The sequence below is a fragment of the Ctenopharyngodon idella genome, chromosome 2, assembly GCF_019924925.1.
Source record: "Ctenopharyngodon idella isolate HZGC_01 chromosome 2, HZGC01, whole genome shotgun sequence".
Classification (NCBI taxonomy): Eukaryota; Metazoa; Chordata; class Actinopteri; order Cypriniformes; family Xenocyprididae; genus Ctenopharyngodon; species Ctenopharyngodon idella.
Window position 1 is genome coordinate 34,658,772 of NC_067221.1, and position 13,633 is coordinate 34,672,404.

The 13,633-nt window shown below is 39.8% G+C and overlaps 1 protein-coding gene and 1 non-coding gene across 2 annotated transcripts in view; both read right to left on the bottom strand.

Moving 5' to 3' along the window:
- Window positions 1-10,313, bottom strand: part of cadm3 (cell adhesion molecule 3) — a 76,026-nt gene extending 65,713 nt beyond the window's left edge. The window contains 2 exon segments of the mRNA XM_051863473.1: window positions 8,708-8,898; window positions 10,100-10,313. Coding sequence (XP_051719433.1) covers window positions 8,708-8,828 — 121 coding nt within the window. The 5' untranslated portion in view covers window positions 8,829-8,898; window positions 10,100-10,313.
- Window positions 10,314-12,976: 2,663 nt separating this feature from the next.
- trnar-ucu (transfer RNA arginine (anticodon UCU)) lies at window positions 12,977-13,050 on the bottom strand. Its single transcript has one exon. It is a non-coding gene; the product is annotated as a tRNA-Arg (tRNA).
- Between the last annotated feature and the right edge of the window lie 583 nt (window positions 13,051-13,633).

Consider the following 13,633-nt stretch of genomic DNA (forward strand, 5'->3'; position numbering starts at 1 on the left):
AACATCATTCGATGTAATTGTGATAATTGTAATTAATAATCACAATTACAATTTCAAGGGAATAATCAACAATTATACATTCATACTACACACACTCATACTATATAAAACATACTGTTTTAGCGGTTGTGAAGTAATTACTTATTCAAAATAAGTACCTACTCAAGAGTATGTGATTTCGGATGCAGCCTTTGTTTGAGGAGGCTACAATTACAAAATTGAAGAGGTTGCCTTTCAATCCATGAGTTGGAACATGAACTGAACTGGCCACACTCCACAGGAAGGTGAATTGAAAATTTGAATTAGAATGACAGGAAGATGAATTTCAATTCAAAGACATTCCACACAAGTAAAGCATTCTGGAAAATGAAGTGTTCTTCCACCCAACTCCACAAAAGTTAATTTATGAAATATATTGAAATATATAAACTTTATACAAATTTCTATATGTGGCATTTCAAATATTTTATACATCTATCTATCCATCCATCCTTAAGGTCTTTAAAACATCGACACTTCCAGACTATTTTTTAAGTTTTAAGATTAAGATTTATCATTCAAAATTACAAATGTTGCTTTCTGGTTAAAAATGACAGTAACTGTATATAAATTTCTTTCAAAGTTCAATTTATTTGAATTCTACTTTCAAATTTAAAATGCAATTCTGAATCCTGTTTGCTCCCTCATTTCAAATTTAATTCAAGTGAACTGGAATTTTAAAAAAAAATAAAATAAAAAAAAATTCTTAATTCAGTTTTGAAAGGTGCGCAACCCTGGCTTTTAGGAGCTAAAATTGCATTGTTTTAAAATTCAAATTAAGGCAATATTCATGAGCTTGTTGCATCATCTCATGAATATGTATGTCTGAATATTCCTGAAAAACGCTCATGTCCCGATTAATGACTGGAGATCAGTATCTATCCCAGCTTACACAGGAAACATGAGAAGACAGAGCGCAGTTAATCCAATCAGATAGCCACTCTTACATCTTTAGATACAACCATTTTGAACTCACAGAAGTCTCAACACTTAACCTTAATCTAATAGGTCAAGCTTCCCTTGCTTGTACACAAGCTCTGCACAAAACCCTTGACACGAGATGACTTTCTAGAGTGCACAAAAAGGTTCATGTAGCCAGCAAAAAAGAGAGAAAATACTCCCTCAGCAGCTACTTCAGTTTTTTGGAGTAGACTCTCAATTGTATCAACTTCTAACTTACAGATAAGCTCTCGTACCAGTGAAGCTTTGGGAAACTACATTTCCCAAGAGTCAGTGGAGGGTTCTAGAGATTGTAGACAGGAAATAATGTCCTTTCTCTGACTTTGCGTGTCTCACTCGGGGTTCCGGCATGCAAACGACGCCAAGACAAGAGTGACTTTCATTTCCCTCTCTCTCCTTCTGTTTGCAGGTGTATTTCACATCCAGAGCCACACACAATCTCAACACGCCTACTGATCTCACGCATGTCTATAAAAAACGTTGTACAGTCGAACAGCCGTATACTGATTACACTGATCTTTATCCAAGTCTACACTGAAACAGGACAGCCACTCTGGTGCTGGGCCAGCAGAGCCAATTCACATTCATTACGTACCTCAGAGCAGAGCTGCCGTCTCTAGATTCGTTTTTTTGGGTTTTCGCATACAACGGCTTTGATTGGAAAGGACTAAAGGGACTCAGTGGTTCTGTTCTGAGAATCTTTGCAAATATAGGACTAGAACAACATTATATTATCTTACTCTCAACTAATTTGACATTACGCTCGTTAAATCAGCCTCCACATCCAAACATATCAATTTGTTTTCTTCTCCTCATTATCTATTCATCTTTAACACCAGCTTACTAAACGATCAGCAGGGGGAATGTGGCAAAAAATGCTAATGACCACATGATTGAAAACAAGAAAATACTTTTTGTGCATTAGTCTATTGAAAAACACATCACACACTCAAATCAAACACATTTGTGTCTTCATGCTATTATATTACATGTGAGTTATTTTCTCTCATGAACTTACATTTACATTTGCACATTTGGCAGATGCTTTTATCCAAAGCAAAAAACATACTGTACACAGAATTCAAGGCATACATTCCCTGGGAATCAAACTCATGATCTTGCTGTTGCCCTACTTTTTAAGCCACAAGAACTGATATAAAAACTTCTTTTTTATATAACGTTTACAAGCAATTCAAATATGATATACTTTTGACTGCGAACAAAAGGGAGTATAGAATTGTGCTCAAGGATTTATTGGCAAACAAAATCTGGAATATCTTTCAAAGATTCAACATCATGGACATCAGAAGCGAATCACAAATGCTTGCTGTAATTGCCTGGGAGCTTTGCTTTTCAATGGAATTAAAAACTTGGGCTCCCAGGAATTGTGTAAAGCCAGTCAGATTGGAGCTTGATGTCTTTAATGTCTTGCCATTTTGGTGTGCAATATGCTTCAGATGGTCAGTGAGCGTCTGTAGGTATGCAGTCTGTCCATATGTTGGATAACATGGCTTTTGCTGTTCCAAAACCAAGTGAGCTGCCAACATTGACCATATTTTAAGACATCACAAATGGGAAAGCTGTGATGCCTCATTGTCTTCTAAGATACCAGATTTTGGCCAAATTCTATAACACAATTCCTTGTATCCTTCTCGGAGAAGAATGCATTGTTTCTTTTCAGTTGAGATGCTACCTATAGCAGGCAGTAGAAAAAAAACTGCTTACAAGGTCTTGGAACAGAACAGACAAAGTACTTTAGTGAATATTTTAAATCAATAAAATCAATTAAATCTTTACATTTAAAAACAATGTTTTTCTAAAAAGCATTTTGTTTTAATGCTACAGAGTGTTCATTGTAATGGGATATTGTTTAAGAATATAATCACTTTGGCACATCTAGCTGTATTGACAACCCTCTTGTACAGGGACCATTGCAATAGTAGGATAATATTTGTCTCTACAAATGGAAACACAAGAGAACACTAACAGCCACAGCCAGGAAAAAAGAACAATCTACCTCTCTTTGAAATTAAACGAGTAAATCAAGTGAGACAAAATTCACTTTTGAGTAATTAAAAACTTTTTTTTTTCTATAAACCACTTTAAAAAATCCATAATTATGAGTTATAAGATGTCCTATGGGTAGTTTCTCCACATGTAGACCTCTCTGGTGTTTTCTTGTGTTGTGAAAGAAGAGCCATCAGGGGTTAAGATGTGCAAAGTGTGCGAATAATTTGTGGCCTGTCGTCTGACTAATCAGTTTTTTAGTGATCCATTACTCTGCATTATTTATGCTAAGTAGCCATTCTGTTCGGGACCATTTATAATGAGCATTAGATCTTTTAAAGGCATTCGATAACACAACACACACTGTCACACACACATAATACCACTTTAATCCTGACATGCGTTCACAAATATGCACATATGTCAGCATCACTGAGGTTTCACACGGTAAGACTGCGTAAATCACTCAGCCCAAATGTGCACTAGCAACACGAATAACCATCAAAATATGTCTCAGGTCAGTGGAGGGACACAACAACATGCTTCAACACACCGCGCCTGCAGCCACGTAACGCCGCAAACAAACAAAAAGGCTCATTTTCCCTTGCAGTGCCTCTTTTGATGAATCTGTGATGCACAGTTGTTAAGCCCTATGAAATGAGCCCCAGAGCTGTGCCGTCCTCTTTAAAATGACCTTTCAGAATTTATCAAGCAGGTTATGGAGGATATCCAGATGCTTCCACCACATGTTGAGCTGCTCGCAGACATGTCACAGAGGATGTAGCACACATATCGGAGGCTACGGGTGATCTGTCCTACAAGTCACACGCACATCAGAGACCACATGAGCAACACAAGCACACGCACAGACATCAGAGATGAAAACTCCATGAACACATACACTTCAGAGACCATGAGCGATGAACTGGATATCCCTCACACACAAATACACACTTCAGAGACCAAAGTGAGAAGTTGTCTCTCTCACATACAGCCAAATTCAAATACGTAGCCAACACATCAGAGACCATGACTGGACATCTGAACACTTTCACACACATACTTACAGCCTACTCAAGAAACTATGAGTGAAGACCTGAAAAACTTATATCCTGATACACAATTACACATAATCTTGTTTCCTTTTATAATGCTTTAGTAGCTTTCAGCTTACAATAGTTTAACAAATGTGAGAACATAGAAATAGTTATTAAGAATAACAGCAATATAAAACACCATAAAGCTAAACTTTTTAACCACAAATGCTCGTCTCTGCGATGTGCCACACATTACGTAATCATGTTGGAAAGGTCACGCGTGACGTAGGCGGAAGTATCAAGCAAGTGTTTACAAAGCGAATGTACGCCTACGTCACACGAGACCTTTCCAATGTGATTACATAATGCGTGGCGCATCGCAGATCAGCGCAAGATGAGCATTTGTGGTTAAAAGTATATACATTTTTATTTTTTTTTAGAAAGTTACCGATCGTTTCGCTAGATAAGACCCTTGTTCCTCAGCTGGGATCGTGTAGAGCCCTTTAAAGCTGCACTGAAACTGCAATTTGGACCTTCAACCTGTTGGTAGCCGTTGAAGTCCACTATATGGAGAAAAATCCTGGAATGTTTTCCTCAAAAAATTTCTTTTCGACTGAAGAAATAAAGACATAAACATCTTGGATGACATGGGAGTGAGTAAATTATCAGGAAATTTTAATTCTGAAGTGAACTAATCCTTTAATGTTATGAAGCGACGAGAATACCAAGAATACCAAGAATTGTGTTTTTGCACACAAAAAGTATTCTCGAAAAAAAAGTAGTATCTATTATTGTTTTTAATGCTATTCAAATTATAATTTGAAAAATATTTAATTTTAAAAACCTTTATACTAACTTCCCTTCCATTAATGCAGTAGGGTATTGACAACCATCTGTGGTCTTCCAGTGGCTTACATTATCCACAGTTTAGAATTATGTGATTCATTTACAACAAAACAAAACATAATGCCTTTATCTCCAAATATCTTGCATTATGTAGTGAAATTGGACAAGCTCAGTGCCTAATAATTTTCTGCCATTTCTTTTTTGTGAATTGTAATATGTGCAAAGGATTTCAGGTGATTGGAGGACGCGAAGGATACACTTGATGCATCCTTCAAAACATGCCAAATGAAGGTCACAAAACGAATGCTGCCTTCAAAGGATCCTTTAAATTGAGACGTCCTTTGACAGAGTTTGATGACAGAGCAGCCAAGATATGCACCCATAGCAATTAAAATAAATCACCATTTAAAAGTAACTTGATGCTTCAAATAACGATTGAATCAATTACATCGTTACACAAGTAGGTGGCAACAAGTGACTGTAACTTTTATTAGTGTTTAATGTTGCTGTTAGAGCATAAAAACGATTGCAACGTTACGACACTCAAAGTTCAATGAAAAGGAAGATATTTTCTTTTAAAGAATTCTCTGTTTAAGGACTACAACAAACGAGCTTCTTCCTAAAATGTACACAAAAAATCCGCCCCTCGAGTGCACGCAACAAAGAGGGTGCGGCCATGTTGGGCTGCTTTAGAGAAGAGTAAGAGTTGTTGTAGTAGAGTGTTATTGCCATGCCGTCATTTTACGCCTGACTGCTTCACAAACGAGGGTCAATTCAACGAGGGTCAATTGCACAAAAGATTAACATGACGGCACATGCTAGTGGATCAACTCCACAGCAACTACATAAATTTATCCAATAACCATTCAGAAATGTCCAGATGCATTCTAAAAGTTGTAACTTCTTCCTGAGTCTCTCCATCAGTTTCCGACTCTGGTTTGAAAGCTCCACCCTCTTCTGGAAAGCGCCCGGGAGCAGCAGCTCATTTGCATTTAAAGGGACACACACAAAAACGGCATGTTTTTGCTCACACTCAAATAGGGGCAAATTTGTCAAGCTATAATAAATGATTTGTGGGGTATTTTGAGCTGAAACTTCACAGACACATTCTGGGGACACCAGAGACTTTCATCTTGTAATATTTCATCTTGTAAAAGGGGCATTATAGGTCCCCTTTAAAAATGTGTTTGTCATCGAATCATTCATTCAAGAGATTCGTTCAAAAATGCTGATTCATTCAGTAATGAAACAAGTGAAGTCTTTATGAGTGAGTCATTGAATCATTCATTGAAATAAAAAAAATTCAAATTAATTAAATATTTTTTTAAATGCAGCAATTTGCAGCAATTAACATTTTGTCAGAACATCTAACAAACTCTGTGTTATTTTGTTTAGTTGTCTATTCAGAATTGTGGGAGAATCGTGATCTCTATTTGAAACAAAACCAAAATCGTAAACAAATCATTCTCAAATTATCCAGAATCATATACAGTATTGCCTACACACGATTACAGTTGGAAAGATAAAAGCTTTGTTTACTAATGTTGAAAGGTATGTTGTCAGTTTAATACACTTTTATTAACCCAGCCACTGTAATATGTAAACAATGATTTATGCACTAAACTCAGCAGAAACCCCAGCATAGTCTGCAAATTTTGAAAAGCTCATACCCTCAACTCATAGCGATTGGCTGCCTATCTTTTAATGAATATATCAAAAGACGAGCTACCGATTTAAATTTTTTTAAATTAATTTTAAACAATTTTTAATTCTATTTGTTATTTTATTATTTAATTTGTTCTGACTCTCAAGATCTGACAGGTAAGCACAATGAACACACACACCGTTCAAAAGTTTTTTTCTTTTAATGTTTACCAAAAATACAGTAAAAGCAGAAATATAGTTAAATATTATTACAATTCAAATGTTTCCTATTTTAGTAGAGCTATTTAAAATGTATTCTTGTGATGGCAAAGCTGAATTTTCAGCATCATTACTCCAGTCTTCAGTGTCACATGATCCTTCAGAAATCATTCTAATATGCTGATTTGCTGCTCGAGAAACATTTCTTATTATCAATGTTGAAAACGGTTGTGCTGTTTTATAGTTCAAAAGAACAGAAATTTAAAATAGAAGGTGGGTGGTCGACTTTGTACAACACTGATTGATTATGTCAGGGAAGGAAAGGTTTTCGAAAGCAGGTGAACCAGCATAACAAGTAATTTAATGTAAATCTTACAGTCACAGACCACACCATATGGAACAAAGAAACCTGCAAAACATACTGTTTCCCTCTTTAGATACATCATTCAACATGCTCATACACATACAGTATATGCATTAATCAAACAACCTATACATAATCTCAAACAACCCGCTCCACTGCATATAAACCAAAGTATGAGTTTCTTACATATGCAAAAAGCCTGCACATACGCTCACATTCGCATTAAGGATGCATAGTTAGTGGATATGCAAAAGCACAAAAAAAGCACAATAATGAATAATGCAGTGAGCAGCAAAAACAGCTGACAGAGTTTAAGTGTTTGTGTGTGTGAGAGAGATAAAGGATGAGATCAGGATCGATAAAAAGAAAAAAAGAAAGAAAGAAAGAAAGAAAGAAAGAAAGTGTTCAAAAAAAAAAAAAAAAAAAAATGACACCATCTCTCTGAATCTGTCATCTCAACACAAATCTCCAGTTCACACTTAATAATGAATTGGGAAACTCAATCACAATCATCATTCATGAATAATCTTCCAAATTTTAACTCAAAAATGTTGGACATTTGATAAAGATTTGTTCAGAGAGTTACTCTAGAGACTAACAATACACCCACACAAGCCTGTAGACTGATTCGGTCCAACTCATTGTGATTGTGTAATGTACACTTGTGCAGTAGCAATTATACTTCAACTAAAAATTAAAAGCAGTTATGATATCCACTCATCAGTCTGCTGAAACAGTGACAATGAACCAGACAAAAGCTGCCTTCCTTACTGAACAAAATGTAAACTTTATTATGAAAAAGGATTTTATAATGAAAAGGTTTGGTAAAGATGCTGTTCAGTCCTAAACTCCATAGAGTACCAATGTAATAGCCACACACCTACACAAGCCAGAAGACTGATTCAGTCCAACTCGATAAGTTGTGTAATGTATGCACATGTGCTTGAGGATAGATCTGTCCTGGATTTGTGGTGTATCTGTACTAAAATAAAAGCATCTATGATCTCCACTCATCAGTTCCTCTGAATCAAACATTTCAAGCTGTAATCCTTCCAAGTTCATTAAAACAGTTTATAATGAAAAATGATTTTTATAATAAACTTCATTAGAATTGCCTGCATTGTGTATGTCTTAAAAATAAAGGCATCTATTGTTCCATGAAGAACCTTTAACATCCATGGAACCACAAAAGGTTCTTTATAGTGGAAAAAGTTTCTTTAAGTTTTGTAAATGTTTTTCATACTAAGAAAAATGGTTCTGAATCACTAAAAGGTTCTTTGAGGAACCAAAAATGCTTCATATGGCATTGCTGCAAAAACCCAGTTTTGGAACCTGTATTTTTAAGAAAGTACACATGCTTGAGAAATGACTGAGAAAATTAGATATAGATAGATAGATAGAGATAAGGTAGGTGTGCTATTGTTCCCAAAATAACAGAACACAGCAGAAAATTCCGTTAGAGCTGAGAGGAGGGGGAGGCTCCTCTGTGCCCCACGAGCTTATTAACGGCTCTGTGATTCCCTTGTAAAAACAGAAAACACTGAAAACATGAGGGAGGAGCAGAGTGAGTGCAGAGAGGGGGGTTTCTTACCGAAAACGTAGCTGCTCCGAACGGAGGTCGCGAGAAGCATCGTCAAGGCCGCGAGAGCCCTGAGAGCGGCCCGCTGGAATGACGGGAATGTCATACTCTGACGCGCGCGCATCCCGCTCATCCGTCCAGTACGTTACACTCAATAGTCCTCTCGAGGCCAGGAGAAGTGGAGAAGCTCACCGAAGCGCTGACTGGAAGAAAGGACACACACATACACACTCATTAACAGACGGAGCGCGCCGATTGGTCGCATTGATGCTGAGCACACACACTTCACTCACGCGCTGCCCCAGTGCTTACATTAATCGTCTCGTGTCACTCGCAGTGTGTGATGTGACGCAGCGATCGAAAACATTCCCTTCGTCACTCAGTAACCCAGAAAACGACTCTGAATCGACAAAAGCGAGCGCATGCCTGACAAGAACTGAGATTTGTAGAGTGCTGCCCGCGAAAATCCTCCCGGTAGCCTTTAACACCTCTCTCATTATTCTCCTACTCTCTGACTGCTGCGCGCGCGAGAGGAAGGTGCACCTGTCGCCCGTTGAGAATTCAGCGCGCAGCCCTTGGCCACAACCACGCGCGCGCGCACTCACACAATAGTCCAGGTCGCTGGTTGCCCATTCCTCTCTCTTAGTGCGCTTTTTTGAACTGTGCGTTGCCTGCGGGGCGGGCGGGCGGTCGCGCAGAGATGCTCTGTATTGTTGTGCAACTACAGAGGGATGCGAGGACGGACAGTGGCTGTCAAACTGTGTGTGTCTGTGGATGTTCAGCGCAAGCAGCGAAGCCTCGCCTCATCGCGACTGTCGGCATGAGGTGATGATACCTTCTGCAATTCTATGACACGCGACCCGAAACGGAGCCACCCGCGCCGCCTCCCTCACTCATCGGTTCTTTTCTCGCACTTCTGCTCTTTATTTCCCTCCCTCCCTCTCTCTCTCTCTCCCGCTGAGTACCAGTCCCGTTCTCACCCGCGCAACCGGGACGCCCCACCGAACCACGGAAAACAGTAGCAGGTGCACACAGTCCGAACTGAATGCAGAAGGAGCGGCAGGGATGCTAGTAAAGCTCGCGATTGGGAGGGTAGGGGAAACGCGAGGGGGCAAAGCAACCATCGGCGCATTAACAGTAAGCCTAAGCACGCTTTAACATCAGACCCATTCCCTTCGCTCATAGTTTAACACCTCCGAGCTCGTTGAACGATTTTCTGCTCGGTGCGCCTGTCAGGAGAGGCGCGCGCGGATGCAGGCGCATTCCAGAGCACGAGCGTGCCCCTATTTACAAACCTGACAGGTGTCTCCCCCCCTATCTGTATAAGCGCCAGCCAGGACGCCAACGACAATAATACCCCTGCGTGTCTGTGAGCTCGAAAGGAGGGCAGATTACAATACGCACCGATATAAGCGCTCCTCGTGATGCCCGTTGGTTCTGGAGTGTTGGACCCGTCTATGCCTGCTGGCGCTCACGCTAAGGTCCCAATGGATCTGTCTGTCTTGGTTCTCGTTCCGCCCTCCGCTGTCTTCTTGTTTTTCTTGCCTTTTTCCTCTCTCCACGGCTACCGTTCACTGCAGCAAAACAGTCTGTCTGAAAGCACCGAGAAAGGGAGGGAGAGAGAGGGAGGGAGGCGCGGGGGGTGGAGGGGGAGGGGTGGGTATTTTAATACGATTTGGCCGTACCATTTGGATAGCAGGGCTAGACCATACTGCCTGATAGATTATTATTATTATTAATTATTGCTGTTGTTGATAACATTATTTATGTCCGAAAATTTAAATAAATTGTCATATTTTTTTTTTGACTGAACATTACACTAAAACAATAAAGAACAATATAAAATATTTAATTAATAATAATTTACCTATTAGCCTATCATTTATGCACATTTGGTTATGATCTAAATGGTCACAAATGCAATTTTATATTTAGTATCTTTAGTATAAAATGCAAAATTTAAAAATATGAGAAATGAATTGCTGCTGAGTAGCCTAAATACGCAAAAAGTACATTAAATAAGTTTCTTTACCTGCAAACACTGAGTCTATTTGAACGAATAGCACAATGTTGGCTGCTAATCCCCAGAAAGCACACTGAATTGTTATTAAACCTATAATCAAGTAGAAAAGAATGAATGAATGAATGAATGAATGAATGTTTCAAATAGTTAACTCCACAATCAAATATAACATGATTTATACTGATTATTAAAACAACTGCAACAACTAGGCTACTATGTAAATAGTGTCACAATAAATCTTTATGGTCCTAAAAATAGGCATACTTTTGGCAAAACATGTCCAAAACATAATTTATTTATACTTTTTATTATTTATTTCGGGGTTAAATGTGAGAACGACGATGTTTTCGTGAGGTTCCCCCTCATACAGGCTGGTGGCGGCGCGAGGTGTGGTCTCGTGAATAGAGTCCCCGCGCGAGCCGGGCTCTGGAGACCCCGCCGGCTGCTCGGGAGGCCCGCGCGAGAGGAGAGGATGGGAGGAGGGGAGGGCGTTGCGACTCGCTCGCGAGAGGATTTAAGGATTAGTTCTGCACGCGGATTACTCGCTGTGCGGTGTGGGGGACGCACGGGGTTAAACATGGACGACTGCACGAGAGGCAGATACCCCGAGAGAGCAGCGACTCGGTCACCGTGGCGGTGGCTCGAGCAGCCAACCGGAGCCTCGGGGCGGGACACTTCCGGCCCAAATAACTACATAGCTACTTGTGTGTTTAATGTCACAAGCCCACAGTCTGTCGGCTTTTATTCATTTCACGGAGTGAATAAAGCATGACACAGATTAGACAGTGGAAAATTAATCTCTTTATGCGGTAAATAAAAGATACAGTATGTTTGAAGTGTTATCATCCCAGCTTGTCAACACTGTCTTCATCACTGATACGCATGAGACAGTAGTTACATCTACTGGTCAGGAGACTGTACTGCGAGCATTCCGGTATTCCCAGAAAGCGCCCGGTTACATCATTCCACAACGAAATAGTTCAGCCTATCGGATTGAGAAGATATTTACACAACAATATTTAAGGCTGTGAAGCGCCGGACGGCGTACCTTCAGTTTCTAGTGTTTGGAAACACAGCCCATGTCCATTTCATCATTTTATAGAGACGCTGACGTCATTATCCGCAGAGCTGTGACAGTCCACGCGGTCGAGCGCGCTCGCCCGTGACCTGCGCAATTCTTTTTCTTCGACGTTCGACTGTCCAGAAGCGCAGAAACCAACACCCTAGTTTCCGACCGGCCTGTGAGTGCGAGGGAGACAGGAAGACAGGGATAATATGACCAGAACGTCTCAATTATCAGTTTAATGACTTGCTGAACATCTAAAATCAAATACTGCATTAAAATGAGCCCTCATCGCTCCCTCTCTCTCTCTCTCTCTGCTAAGATTGCCTGCGGAGAGGAAAGAAAAAGAGGTAGATGAACAAGGCAGCATGGGCCAAAATCACATATGAATTGCAAAATTGCAGAAAGAATTTTTCAGCGCAGGTTGATGCTGGTGAAATTGCCTCGTGTGAGAGGATGAAAATGAGCTCAAAGTGGATAAATGAATGACTGAGAACCTAGTGAACATTTACACTTCCAATTCAAATAAGTGCGTGATTGAGCGAAGGAGGGTTTCCTGGAAGAGGATTTCCTTTAGAGTTTGATCAGGCAGTGCACAAGTGAGATTCCTCTCTATTTCTATCCCATAATGACCAGGAAGAGCCAATCACATAGTTCGCTGGAAAATCAATAGGACACTGATGTCTCTCTCCATCTCTCTGGCAGGCTCTCATTCTCTCTCTTTCTCTCCCCAGTGCAATTCAGGATAATTCTCTTCACGTTAGAGGGACTTTATTGGCAAGACCAAAGACAAGTATATTACAGCTGAACTGATTTGAGAGGGCAAAGGGGACAAGAATGCATTAAAAAAAGAAAAATTGCATTTTTTACTGTATTAGAAATGTAGGATAAAAGCTGACTATGTAGTGCGAGTTACCAAACCGTTGCATCTCTCTCCTTCGTAAAGCTGATTTTCTTTCTAACTGTGGAAATATAGTGAGAAAGGCTTTTAAAATTGTAATTGTGAATGTTTATAAAAACAAAAATCTTTTATTGCTACGCATATAAAAAAGAAGGTTCATTCACAAAAATGTAATATGCATTGCATCCTCTGCGATGAAGTGACGGATGAGCATCACATTACCTATTTATGCATTATATTTAATAATAAAAAAATAAAAAAAGCCATCATCCCCTGATGGCGTTATTTCCGACTCATCTCTGCCGGGACTCGAACCCGGAGCCTCTGGATTAGAAGTCCAGCGCGCTATTCCATTGCGCCACAGAGACTGAGCCACATGATGCAGCGTAAAGTGAGGTCATATTCTGCATCAATACGGCATCCTGCAGCATCAGGACCAGCTCAATGCTCGTTCTGTAATTGCGTCATGTCCCGCTAGGGGGCGCGCGCTCCTCTCTCGCCTTGACGTCGTGTGGAAAGAGCGGACATCCGCCCTCAGCGCCCGAAACCAAAATTACATGGTTTATTTTTTTATCAGTTCTTAAAAAACAACAACGACAAAGAAATTACAGAAACTCTATAACGCCACAATGTCATTCAGACTACTACCACAGCTCAAACACACTAATTATTTCACGAGCTTTCTAGCAATCCTCTGTGCCAGCATTCTGGAACAACAGAATTAACACAGTTCATCAGGGAAATGAATAACATTACCTGAAAAGCGTCATTTTGTGTACCAAGCCTCTATTTATGTATCGTACTGTTTATGAATAGCAGGCTAATTATTTGTTTGCTGCCAAATTAGCCGTATTGTAAAAAATTAAATCGCGTGCGCGTCATAGCTTATCAAGGGGTTTCAAGCTTTGTTTCGTCGGTGACCACTAAATATGACTCACTCATTTGCTAGAA